The sequence below is a fragment of the Hypanus sabinus genome, chromosome 7, assembly GCF_030144855.1.
Source record: "Hypanus sabinus isolate sHypSab1 chromosome 7, sHypSab1.hap1, whole genome shotgun sequence".
In the NCBI taxonomy this organism is placed as follows: Eukaryota; Metazoa; Chordata; class Chondrichthyes; order Myliobatiformes; family Dasyatidae; genus Hypanus; species Hypanus sabinus.
This window is the reverse complement of record NC_082712.1, coordinates 176,877,581-176,889,597: the sequence shown is the minus strand read 5'-3', so window position 1 is coordinate 176,889,597 and position 12,017 is coordinate 176,877,581. Positions and strand designations below refer to the sequence as shown.

Below are 12,017 nucleotides of genomic sequence, written 5' to 3'. Positions count from 1 at the left end.
CTAAGCACAGCTCAAACACCATCTATAAATTCGCTGATGACTCCAACATTGTTGGTAGAATCTCAGATGAAAACAAGGGGCAATATGGAGGCATGACTGATCAGCTGGATGAGTTGTGTTGCAACAACAGCCTTGCACTCAGTGTCAGTAGAACACACAACTGTCCTCACTTAAGGGTCAGTGTGGAAAGGGTGAGCAGCTTCAAGTCCTGGGCATCAACATTCATAGAATCTATGCTAGGCCCAACATATTGGTGCAATGATGAAGAAAAAATGCTAGCAGCTTTATATTGTTCGGAATTTAATGAATCAGGTTTACTATAATCGGTGTATGCCGTGAAATTTGTTAACTTAGCAACAGCAGTTAAAAGCTGAGCAGGAAAGGGATGCGGGCCGAATGTGGGCTGATGGGATTAGTGTAGGTAGGAATCAAGATTTGCAGCCATGAATTGGGCTAAAGAGCCCATTTCTGTGTTGTGGTACTCCATAATTTTATGAAGAACCACCAGCCCTGATAAAGGGTCTCGGCCTGAAATGTTAACTATTTATTATTCTGCATAGATACTGCCTGGCCTGTTGAGTTCCTCTAGCATTGGGTGGGTGTTGCTCTGGATTTCCAGCATCTGAAGATTTTCTTGTGTTTGTGAACCTGAAAGTTCTTTCATCAGGAACATGCAGAGAGCCAACATAAATGCCAGAACTCCCAAGCTACCCTATCTGTGCATCACATTATAGTCTCATCACTCACCCTTAAACCCTATCAGAAATGAAGTAAAATCAAGTCATCCTCACCTCAACAAATGATCAACCAAGATTATCTACAATGTATTTATTATACAGATTCAATCGGCTATTGAACCTATTGACAGAATAGTTTATTGAATTGATGTTAATCTGAATTGTTTGTGGTCAGGCTTTTCAAGTAGGTTCATTTGGAATATGTTACATATTTCTTTCTGTCTTGTGGTTTATTGATTGGGTTTTGGTGTAGTTCAATGACAGTATGCCTTATTGAGTCAGTTAGTGTGATTTAATGAGAGTGTGGTTTCCTCTAATGTACTAACCATGTGTTTTATTGATAATAAAGGTCTGTTCAGTGGATTTTCTCTGATCAATTGACTACCTGGTTAGTTGCAACACATAAAACACCAGAGGAACTCAGTAGGTCAGCCAGGATCCATGGCAGGAAACAGACAATCTCGAGACCCATCACCTGGACTGGAGGACAGCATAAAAAGGTGGAATGGAGTGGAGGGGAGGGAAGGGAAAGGTAGAGCAAGAGTTGGCAGGTATGTTGGTCTGATTTATCCAAGCTCTAGTTTTGTTGAGTGAGTGGATTTTCCCTGGTTTGGGTCTGGTATATTGACGGTCCCGTTAGTTGAGTGATTTTGGACTGGTTAGTTCAATGACGGTGCGATTTTTCAGTGTGACCTCCGGTCTGGGTTAGTTCAGCGAGCCGTGTCAGGACTCACCTGTAATCATGGCTGCGGTGCTGCCGTCTCCACCTGCGACAATGTCTCCGGAACACGGCAAACCCGAACTCATCGAAGCCAAGGACACACCGCTTCCCAGACGGGCAGTTGTCCATACTCGGTAGCCGCCGGTGCCAGTGCAGGTACAGTCTCTTCCCTGAGGAGTAACGCGAAGATATTCTCGGAACCGCTGTCTCAGTCAAATTAAAGGAAAGTTCGAATCTGGCGCCGCCTCCGGACGCGCCCCGTCGGGAGTGGCCATTGGTCGGGAAGCCGCGGACCAATGGCTTCTCTCGCCTGTGATGATTGGGCGACGTTGTTTTTCCAAAACAAAGGTCGATTCAGCCTTCAAATCTCTGCACTTGAAAACTTTTTCCCTTCCTCGCCCTGGCTTTTCCACACAAGTTCTTGCAGATTTCCCTACCAGTTTTCAATCATTTTATATCCCTCGAGGCCGCCAGCTGGACAAAAAAGCTATGCACGTAATCTAATTACAAATATCGGGAGAAATTATTTAAATACTGTGTAAAGCAGAAGATATTAACGATGATCTAATGTAAAATCATATTTCCACTGCAGTGACATGGCAATCATAAAATAACTTGAAATTTTAATTTTAAAATAATTATTTATAGTATCTACTGTTAAAGTAGGGTGGCAGGATGGAGGCACACCTCTACCAAAGGAGATGTAAAGTGCTCCTTCCCTCCGCTACCCTGCAGTCACCCTTGGGCAAGATGCAGCACCTGCTTAGCCCCCGATTAGGGTCATGTGAAGCCATGGGAACAGGTGATGGATGGTCGTGTGAGCAGCTAGAGCAAGTCACAAGTCCTGGTTATGTGGCCACTGACGCCAGGCAGGAAATCTCTGAAGAGTATTGATAATGGCTGGGCTCACCTGTCTTGTAAAGACACTGCCCGGAAGGTGGCAATGGCAAAACACTTTTTTTGTCATACAACACAGCACATAAAATGTTATTTTTATTAGTCATCGTCATTAAGATTTAAGATTGTCATGCCCAGTACACGTGTAAAGGTGAATGAAATAATTGTACTCTGTATCAGATGCAACACAAAAAAAAGGTAAAGAAAACAATAAATAATCAGATAGCTTATATACATTGATATTTTTTCATACTGTGACACTGGGCACAGGAGTGTCTGTACAGGAAAGTGACCGACAGGAAATAATACTGTGGCTAAACCTTTAAACCATAAAACACTATTTTAGTAATTACTGTAATTAATACACATTGGACAACATAAACACAAGCATTTGTGCAGATGCTGGAAATCTTGAGCAACGTACACAAACTTTGCACTCGATGACAAAAAGCAGCAGAAGGGTGTACACTCAGCCAGCTCCATCAAGGGCACTAGCCCCCTCCCCCACCATCAAGGAAATCATCAAAAGGCAATCCCTTGGAAAGGGGGCATCCATCGTGAAGGACCCCCATCACCCAGGACATACCCTCTTTCTCAGTGCTACTGTGAGGGAGAAGTTACAGGAGCCTGAGGAACCATACTCAATGTTTTAGGAACAGCTTCCCCTCTGCCATCAGATTTCTGAACAATCCACAAACACATTATTTTGCTTTTTTATGTATTTATTGTAACATATAGTATTTATGTATTGCACTGCACTACTGCCACAGAACAAATGTCAGTGATAATAAACCTCTTTCTGATTCAAAGTGCTGGAGGAACTTAGCAGGTCAGGCAAAATCTAAGGACAGGAATAAATAGTTGGAAAAAATCCTACAGATGCTGGATCTTCATCAATAATGGTGTATGATTTGGCTAAAGCTGTGAGGGTGTTCCTAATTCTGCTTCTAAATTATTTCCTATATTCCACATTCATTCTTAATGGTGTACTCCTGTGGTGGAGCAGTTGTAGTTACCTGCAGTATTACTTTTTTAAGATACTAGAAGTTGTACATAGCCAGTTTCTATGACCCATTGATGAGAAAAATCTGGTGTGAAGAAGGAATCTGATAGGAGAGGAGAGTGGATCATGGTAGCTGATAGCAGCAGCAAGAAGAGAGCATAGCCTAGATGGCAAGAGCCCTTGATACTTTATGTTGCTTTCATGAACCAGCGCTCCTTGCAGGCGTGCTTAATGGTAGGGAGGACTTTTCCTGTGATAGATTGGACTGCATCCACCACTTTTTGCTGGCTTTCTGTGGCATTTATGTTTCCATACCAGGCCGTGAATGCAACCAGCTAGGATATTCTCCGCTGTGCTTCTATAGAAGATGTCAAAGTTTTAAATGACATGCCAAATCTGTGCAGATCTCTAAGGAAGTAGAGGTGCTGCTGTGCCTTCTTTGTAATGGCATTTACAAGCTAGTCCAAGGACAGATCCTCCAAAATGATAACACCAAGGAATTTAAAGTTACTGAACCTCTCCATATATCTAATTATATTTGTATAAAGTTAATGCATTTCAAGCATCTGAGTGTAAACAATTTTGTTACATCTACACAGAAAGTCTGTAGATGCTGAAACTGACATGTCGATCCATGGCCTCCTCTTCTGCTAAGATGAAGCCACTCTCAGGGTGGAGGAGCAACACCTTGTATTCCTTCTGGATACCTTCAACCTGATGGCATGAATATCAATTTCTCCTTCTGATGAACAAATTTTACCAAATCCCCCCCTCTATTTCCCACTCTGATCTTTTACTTCTCACCTGCCTGTTACTTCCCTCCAAGGTCCCCTGCTTCTTCCCTCAATTTTTCCCAGCACTTGCTGATGCTCAGGCTTCAACATCTCCCTGAGCAGCGCCATCATTCCAATGTGCTTCAAGGCTGCCACCATCGTCCCAAAGAAGTCTTCAGTGTCCTGCCTCAGTGACTACTGTCCCATTGCACTCACATCCATCATCATGAAGTGTTTTGACAGGCTCGTCATGAGGCACATCAAGACCCTGCTGCCCCCCTCACTGGACCCCCTGCAATTTGTGTACCGTCGCAACCGCTCAACAGATGACGCCATTGTCATCACCCTCCACCTGGCCCTAACCCATCTGGACAAAAAAGACACATATGTTCGAATGCTGTTCATAGACTTCAGTTCAGCATTCAACACAATCATCCCTCAGAAACTGATTGGAATGCTGAGCTTACTAGGCCTGAACACCTCCCTCTGCAACTGGATCCTTCCTGACTGAGAGACCTCAGTCAGTCCGGATCAGAGGCAGCATCTCCAACACCATCACATTGAGCACGGGGGCTCCCCAGCGCTGTGTGCTCAGTCCACTGATGTTCACTCTGCTGACCCACAACTGTGCTGCAACACACAGCTCGAACCATATCATCAAGTTCACTGATGACATGACCATGGTGGGTCTCATCAGCAAGAATGACGAGTCAGCTTACAGAGAGGAGGTGCAGTGGATACGGACTGGTGCAGAGCCAACAGCCTGTCTCTGAATGTGAACAAAACAAGAGATGGTTGTTGACTTCAGGAGGGCACTGAGCGAGCACTCTCTGCTGAACATCGACAGCTCCTCGGTAAAGATCATTAAGAGCACCAAATTTCTTGGTGTTCACCTGACGGAGAATCTCACCTGGTCCCTCAACACCAGCTCCATAGCAAAGAAAGCCCAGCAGAGTCTCTACTTTCTGCAAAGGATGAGGAAAGCCCATCTCCCACCCCCAATCCTCATCACATTCTACAGAGGTTGTATTAAGAGCATCCTGAACAGCTGCGTCATTGCCTGATTCAGAAGTTGCACCATCTCCGATTGCAAGATGCTGCAGCAGATAGTGAGGTCAGCTAAGAAGATCTTCGGGGTCTCTCTTCCCACCATTACAGCCATTTACACTATACGCTACATCCGCAAAGCAAACATCATTATGAAGGACCCCACACACACATCATACAAACTCTTCTCCCTCTTGCCATCTGGATAAAGGCACCAAAGCATTCGGGCTCTCACGACCAGACTATGTAACAGTTTCTTCCCATAAGCCATCAGACTCCTCAATACCCAGAGCCTGGACTGACACCAACTTACTGCCCTCTACTGTGCCTATTGTCTTGTTTATTATTTATTGTAATGTCTGCACTGTTTTGTGCACTTTATGCAGCCCTGGGTAGGTCTGTAGTCTAGTGTAGTTTTCTGTGTTGTTTTTACATAGCTCAGTCTAGTTTTTGTACTGTTTCAAGTAGCACCAAGGTCCTGAAAAACGTTGTCTTGTTTTTTGCTGTGTACTGTACCAGCAGTTATGGTCAAAATGGCAATAAAAAGTGACTTGACTTGGTTTCTCTCTTCTCAGTACGTGCTGCAGAAATTCCAGCTGGCATTCTCTGATTGATATCAACACTCTTCTTATTCCAGATTTCTGTAGTGTGTTACAGCTCAAAACAGGCCTTTTGGTCCAACACATCTTTGCCAACCAAGATACCCACCTAAGCCAGCACTATTTGCTCACATTTGCCCTATATCTCTCTGCACCTTTTCTTGTACCTGTCCAAATGTCTTTTAAATATTGTTACTATACCTGCAACATCTACTTTGGGAGCCTGTTCCTTGTTGGGAATGGTACTTAACAAGGATATTCTTAAAAAAAAAACATTGAGGTCAAAAAACAAACGTCTATGACATCCTTTACTACCTTTTGCAAGGGATACACAGGACCAGCTATTGGCTTAAAGGAACAAATATGACCAAGGTCAGGAATACAGGAAGGATATAGGGAGCTGAGTGACATGTCTTGACAACAACCTTTACCCTTTCTGTCAACAAAAAGAGCTGGTCATTGGCCACTGGATGAGGGAAGCGATACACATGTTCTTGTTTACATTGATGGTGCTATAGATCAGAGGATTGAGAGCTAGGTTCCTAGGAGTCATCGTTATCTTCCTTATGTGCCATGTTGTATCACATGGGTAGTCATGGAGACTGTGATTGTTTCTGGCAAATTTTTCTACAGAAGTAGTTTGCCATTACCTTCTGGCCAGTGTCTTTACAAGATGGGTGACCACAGCCATTATCAATACTCTTCAGAGATTGTCTGCCTGGCATCAGTGGTCACATAACCAGAACTTATGATCTGCACCAGCGGCTCAAACAACCATCCACCACCTCTACCAGGGCTTCAAGTGACCCTGATTGGGGGGGGGGGGGGGTGGTTCAAGCAGGTGCCATGGGTGAGTGGAGTGAACATCACAATAGCCTGACCTGGTCCAACCAGACTCTGTAGATATCACAGCCAAGAAAGTTTATCAGCACCTTTCCATTCTCAAGAGGCTAACTGATATACTCACTATTTTTTATCATTACACCATGGAAAGCATCATATCCAGATACATCACCTGTGTCATGCCTGAGCACCACAGTAAGTTGGTGGGTTTCAGTGATGAACTTGGATTCAAGGAAAAACTGTACAGAAGGATCAGATCAGGACAGGAGAGCAGTACTTTATATTCTGTCTTGGCAGCCTCCAACCTGATGGCTTGACTATTGATTTCTCTTTCCAGTTTAAAAAAAAATTCCTTCCCCTCCTATTCCTCATGCTGGCCTCTTGCCTCTTCTCACCGGCCTATCACCTTCCCCTGGATCCCCTCTTTCTCTTTGTCCTATGGTCAACTCTCCTCTCCTATCAGATTCCTTCCTCTTTGGCTCTTTCCTTCCTACTTGGCTTCACCTATCACCTTCTGGCTATCCTCCTTCCCCTCCCCCCATCTTTTTATTTTGGCTTCTTCCCCCTTTATTTCTAGTCCTGATGAAGAGCCTTGGCCCAATACGTTGATTGTTTATCCCCCTCCATAGATATTCCCTGACATGCTGAGTTCCTCCAGCATTTTATGTGTATTGCTCTCGATTTCCAGCAACTGCAGAATCTCTTATCTTTATGACTATCCACTGCCAGTTGTTTCAGATGAAACAAAAGATAAAGGCAGCCTAATCCCATAATTCAGCCCTTTAAACCTAGCCTATGACATAAATTCCCATCCTTTCATCCATTCATACTTGCAAACGGGGAATGTTTGCTATTCTTTCATATAGTGAGCACAATATCCCTGTAATTAACCTATCAATGTCAGAAAGGGGATCTAGTGATTTTCTGGCATATATGACGCTTAAACTCTTTTCAGACTTCCAGCAGGTCCAGGTATCAATTTTAACTGACGTTTCAATGACAAACTCTGCAATCTTCATAAATCTATCCATCCTTAACATTTGAACCCGGCTGGAAGCCCAAGAAGAGTTAATTTATCAATATCAGCATTGAAATCAGAATCGCGTTTATTATCAGTGACTTACACAACATGAAGTGTGTTACTTTGTGGCTGTAATTCAGTGCAAAGAGAAAATTACTATGATTGAGGTCCTCTGTTGGTCGGGATCAACCGTGGATGTTGCATCCCAGCTGTCTATGATACACAAGCCAGGGCAGAACGATGTAGAGAGCAAGTTGTTGCCCACGCAGCAGGCTCCCCCTCTCCAAGTAACTGATGAATCCAAAGGAGACTGATACAGTTTGACATCAGTGGTGTTGCAGCAGTTGCCAGTCAGTGTTGAACCTGGGGACTCCAGCTCTGGATTTTTCCTTGGGATCAGAATCAAATTTCATGACACATGCCGGTGATAATAAACCTGATTCTGATTCTGCACCTCCTTGGGCATGTTCTGGATGGTCAGCCAATTAAATTTGCCTGCCCTTTGGTTAATGAACACTTTGCTGAATTTAATATGTCCTTTATGACACCATATTGTTCTCTATAAATCTCAAGATGTGCACTCAGTGACCACTTTATTAATTCCTGTACCTAATAAAGTGGCCAGTGAGTGTGCAGCTTTTTTGTCATTTTCTATACTGTAGCCCATTGACGTCAAATATCGATGTGTTGTGCATTCAGAGATGCTCTTCTGCACACTACTGTTGTAACATGTGATTAATTAAGTTACTGCTGCCTTCATGTCAGCTCGAACCAGTCTGGCCATTCTCTCATTAACAAGCTGTTTTCACCCTCTGAACTGCTGCTCACTGGATGTTTTTGTTTTGATTTTGCACCATTTTCTGTACACTCTAGAAACTGTTGGTGTGTGAAAATTCCAGGAAATCATCAGTTTCTGAGATACTCAAACAACCATATCTAGCACCAACAAAATCATTCCACAAAGTCACTTCGATCACATTTCTTCCCCATTTTGATGTTTGGTTTGAACATAAACTGAACCTCTTGACCATGTCTGCATGCTGCCATGTGATTGGCTAATTAGATATTCGCAGGTGTACAATTGTACCTAATAAAGTGGCCTCTGGGTATATACTGGCCTGGCATTTATACTCTCTACTAGTTGGACTTAAAACACTCTGACATATATTAACCTCCAGGGAAGTTGGATGAAAGGAATTATAAGCTTAACCATTTTCATTCAACATCTTTTACTGGAGAATCTCCATGGCTTCGAAATGAGCTACCAGGTAACACTACTGCAATGTCAGTAACACAGCAAACATACTAATTAGGTCAGCTAGAACAACAGCTTTCCTACTTAGATGCGTCACAGCTTGGTATGACAACTCCTCTGCCCATGACCACAAGAAACTGCAGAGACTTGTGGACAAAGTCAAAGTAAATTTTATTATCTAAGTACATATATATCATCGTATACAACCCTGAGATTCATTTTCCTGTGGGCATGCTCAGTTAATTTATAGAATAGTAGTGATAAAATAAATGAAAGATCACAAACAAGAGAAAATCTGCAGATGCTAGAAATACAAGCTCCACGCAAAATGTTTTGGCCAGAAACGTCAACTATTCCACAGATGCTGCCTAGCCTGCTGAGTTCCATCAGCATTTTGTATGTGTTGCTCAATGAAAGATCAGCCTGAGTGTGGAAGAAAATAAACTCTGCAAATCCAAATATAAATAAATAGCAATAAGTAATGAGAATGTGAGATAACTTGAGATACTTGGCTGTGGGGAAACAGCTCAATGATGGGGCAAGTGAGTGTAGTTATCCACTTTTGTTCAAGAGACTGATGGTTGAAGGACAATAACTGATTTTGAACCTGGTGGTGCGAGTCCTGGGGCTCTTATACCTTCTACCTGATGGCAGTAGTGAGAAGAGAGCATACCAAGATGGTGGGGATCTCTGATGATGGATGCTACTTTCCTATGACAACATTTCATGTTGATGTGCTCAATGGTTTGGAGGGTTTTACCCATGATGTATTGGACCGAACTCACTACCATTCAAATGCATTGGTGTTTCCATACCAGGCTGTGTTACAGCCACTCAATACACATCTATAGATGTTTTTCAAAGTTTTAGATGCCATGCCAAATCTCCACAGACTCCTAAGGAAGTACAAATCAGTACACCATGGAAACCAGCCTCACTCCAATGGACTCTGTGCTTCTCGCTGCCTCAGTAAATCAGACAATATATTCAAAGACCTCACCCACAGCGGACATTCCTTCTTCTCCCCTCTCCCATCAGGCAGAAGATACAAACGTCTGGAAGCATGTACCACCAGGCTCAAATACAGCTTTTGCCCCACTGTTAACAGATTATTAAATGGTTTCCTGAAGTTCAACGTAAATTTCTTATGAAAGTAGATGTATTTCACCATTCACAGCAAATCTAAGAAACACAATAGAATCAAAGAAAGACCACACACAACAGGACTGATAATCAACCAAAGTGTAAAAGACAACAAACTGAGCAAATACAAATGAAAAGGAAAATAAAACAATAATAAATAAATGTCAAGAACATGAGATAAAGAACCCTTGAAACTGAGCCTTGTAGGTTTTGAGAACAAATCAGTAATGGGCAAGTGAAGCTATCCCGAATGGTCCAAGTGCCTGATGATTGAGGGGTAATAACTGTTCCTGAACCTGGTGATGACTCACTTGACCTCACAATCTACTTCAACATGGCCTTGCACTTTATCTTCTGCCTGCATTGTACTTTCTCTACAATGGTAGCCCTTTATTTCACATTCTTTTATTCCTTTCCCCTCTACCTCAATGCACTGATGCAATGAAATGATCTGTTTGGATGGCACCCATAACCAAGTTTTCCATTGTATGTGTCAATGTAGATGTGATAATAAACCAATTTATCAACACCATGTTTGACATGGTAACTAGTAAAATCGCTATTTCGGTACCGTTTATGGTCACATCTATGACTGGAGACAGGTAGTTCATTTGAGCTTAAAAATGTAAAGAAACTGTGGTGAAGCTTGAGGAGAGAATTCTTCATGCAGAGGATGGGAAATCTCTTGTATTCTCCATCCAGGATGGGCGTGGAGTCTCAGTCATTGTGTTCAGTAAAACCAGAGATTGAGAGATTTCTGAAAATTTAAGAGGAAAATGGAGTTGAGCCAGAAAATAACCTTGATAAATGATTGTGCTCATATTCTTCATTCTGAGGTGATCACATAGCACCTACAGTTTCCTCAGTACAGAACCAACCTAATATTCCTTCTGGGTTGGTTCTAACCTGATGGCATAAATATTGATTTCTCCAACTTCCAGCAATTTCCCCCTCCCCTTTCCTTCTGTCCCATGGACCATACTCCTCTCCTATCAGATTCCTTCTTCTCGAGCCTCTTTAATGTTGGTGGGTTTTTGCATCCCCCAAAGTTGCCAAATACAGCTATTGCTGGGATTACTTCCATACCCTCTATGAAAACTGAAGCAAGCCAACCATCCTGTCAGGGAAGCGGTACTATGGGACGGGTGGAATTGAGGGGGTGCCCCATAATAGAAGTGGTGCAGGGGGAGCCGTGGATGGGGCTGAAGAAACACAGGGTGTGGTACTGTATTTCAGGAGGGGTACAGAGGGAGCACTGCCCTGTGCGATGGGCAGTACTGAGGGAGGGTCACACCGTGAAAGGGGCAGTATTGAGAGGTCACACTGTGGGAGGCGTGGTTCTAAGGGAGCGCCTCATTGAGAACCCACAGGGCCCTCAGCCGACATTTCCTACCGCCCACAACCACGTCCGGAGCTTCCACCACGTTGAAAAGCCGGCCGTTGTACCCCGTTGCCTTAGCAACCAGAGCCGAAGAGCCCGTAACCCTACCCAATCACAAAGCAACCTTATCTTCCCGCTCACCTATTAGAGGACGGCAGGGCCGTTAGCATTCTGATAGGCGAATGTTTAGCCCGCCTTCGGCAAGTACTGGTGTTTGATTGGTGCGATCTTCACGGAATGGGAACTCTCGATTGGTTGTAGCGGTCGGCAAGCCGGTTGTTGATAGGCCGGTTGCTGTGGGCGGGCTGTGATTGGCCTTGGGGCGTGGAGAGCGCAGAAGCAGGTCAGCGGTTACGTCAGCAGTGGAAAGTAGGTTAGGGGATCCCTGCGTGGCGGCGGTCGGTGGTCGGTGGGGGAACGGCTGGGACGGGCACCGGAGCCGGTGACAGCGCCAGCTTGGGCAGCCGGGGGCCAGCCGCATCGCGGCCCGTCATCCTCACCCTGTGAGTACCGCTGCCTGCCTCCGGGCAGCAGCTTTGCGCACCGGGGCGCGCTTTCTCCCCGGTTACCGGCGCTCCCTCTCTCCCAGCTAACCGG

At 44.1% G+C, this 12,017-nt stretch overlaps 2 protein-coding genes across 4 annotated transcripts in view; one reads left to right on the top strand and one right to left on the bottom strand.

The window, feature by feature from the left end:
- si:ch211-266k8.4 (carabin) overlaps window positions 1–1,643 on the bottom strand; it is a 165,264-nt gene extending 163,621 nt beyond the window's left edge. The window contains exon 1 of the mRNA XM_059974000.1: window positions 1,472–1,643. Coding sequence (XP_059829983.1) covers window positions 1,472–1,587 — 116 coding nt within the window. The 5' untranslated portion in view covers window positions 1,588–1,643. The remainder of the gene's footprint in view (window positions 1–1,471) is intronic.
- Window positions 1,644–11,780: 10,137 nt separating this feature from the next.
- The window catches only part of LOC132397423 (basic helix-loop-helix ARNT-like protein 1), a 67,256-nt gene continuing 67,019 nt past the window's right edge, over window positions 11,781–12,017 (top strand). For all 3 annotated transcript variants that reach the window (XM_059976191.1, XM_059976189.1, XM_059976190.1), the window contains exon 1: window positions 11,781–11,923. The gene's annotated coding sequence lies outside the window, so the exon portion shown is untranslated. The remainder of the gene's footprint in view (window positions 11,924–12,017) is intronic.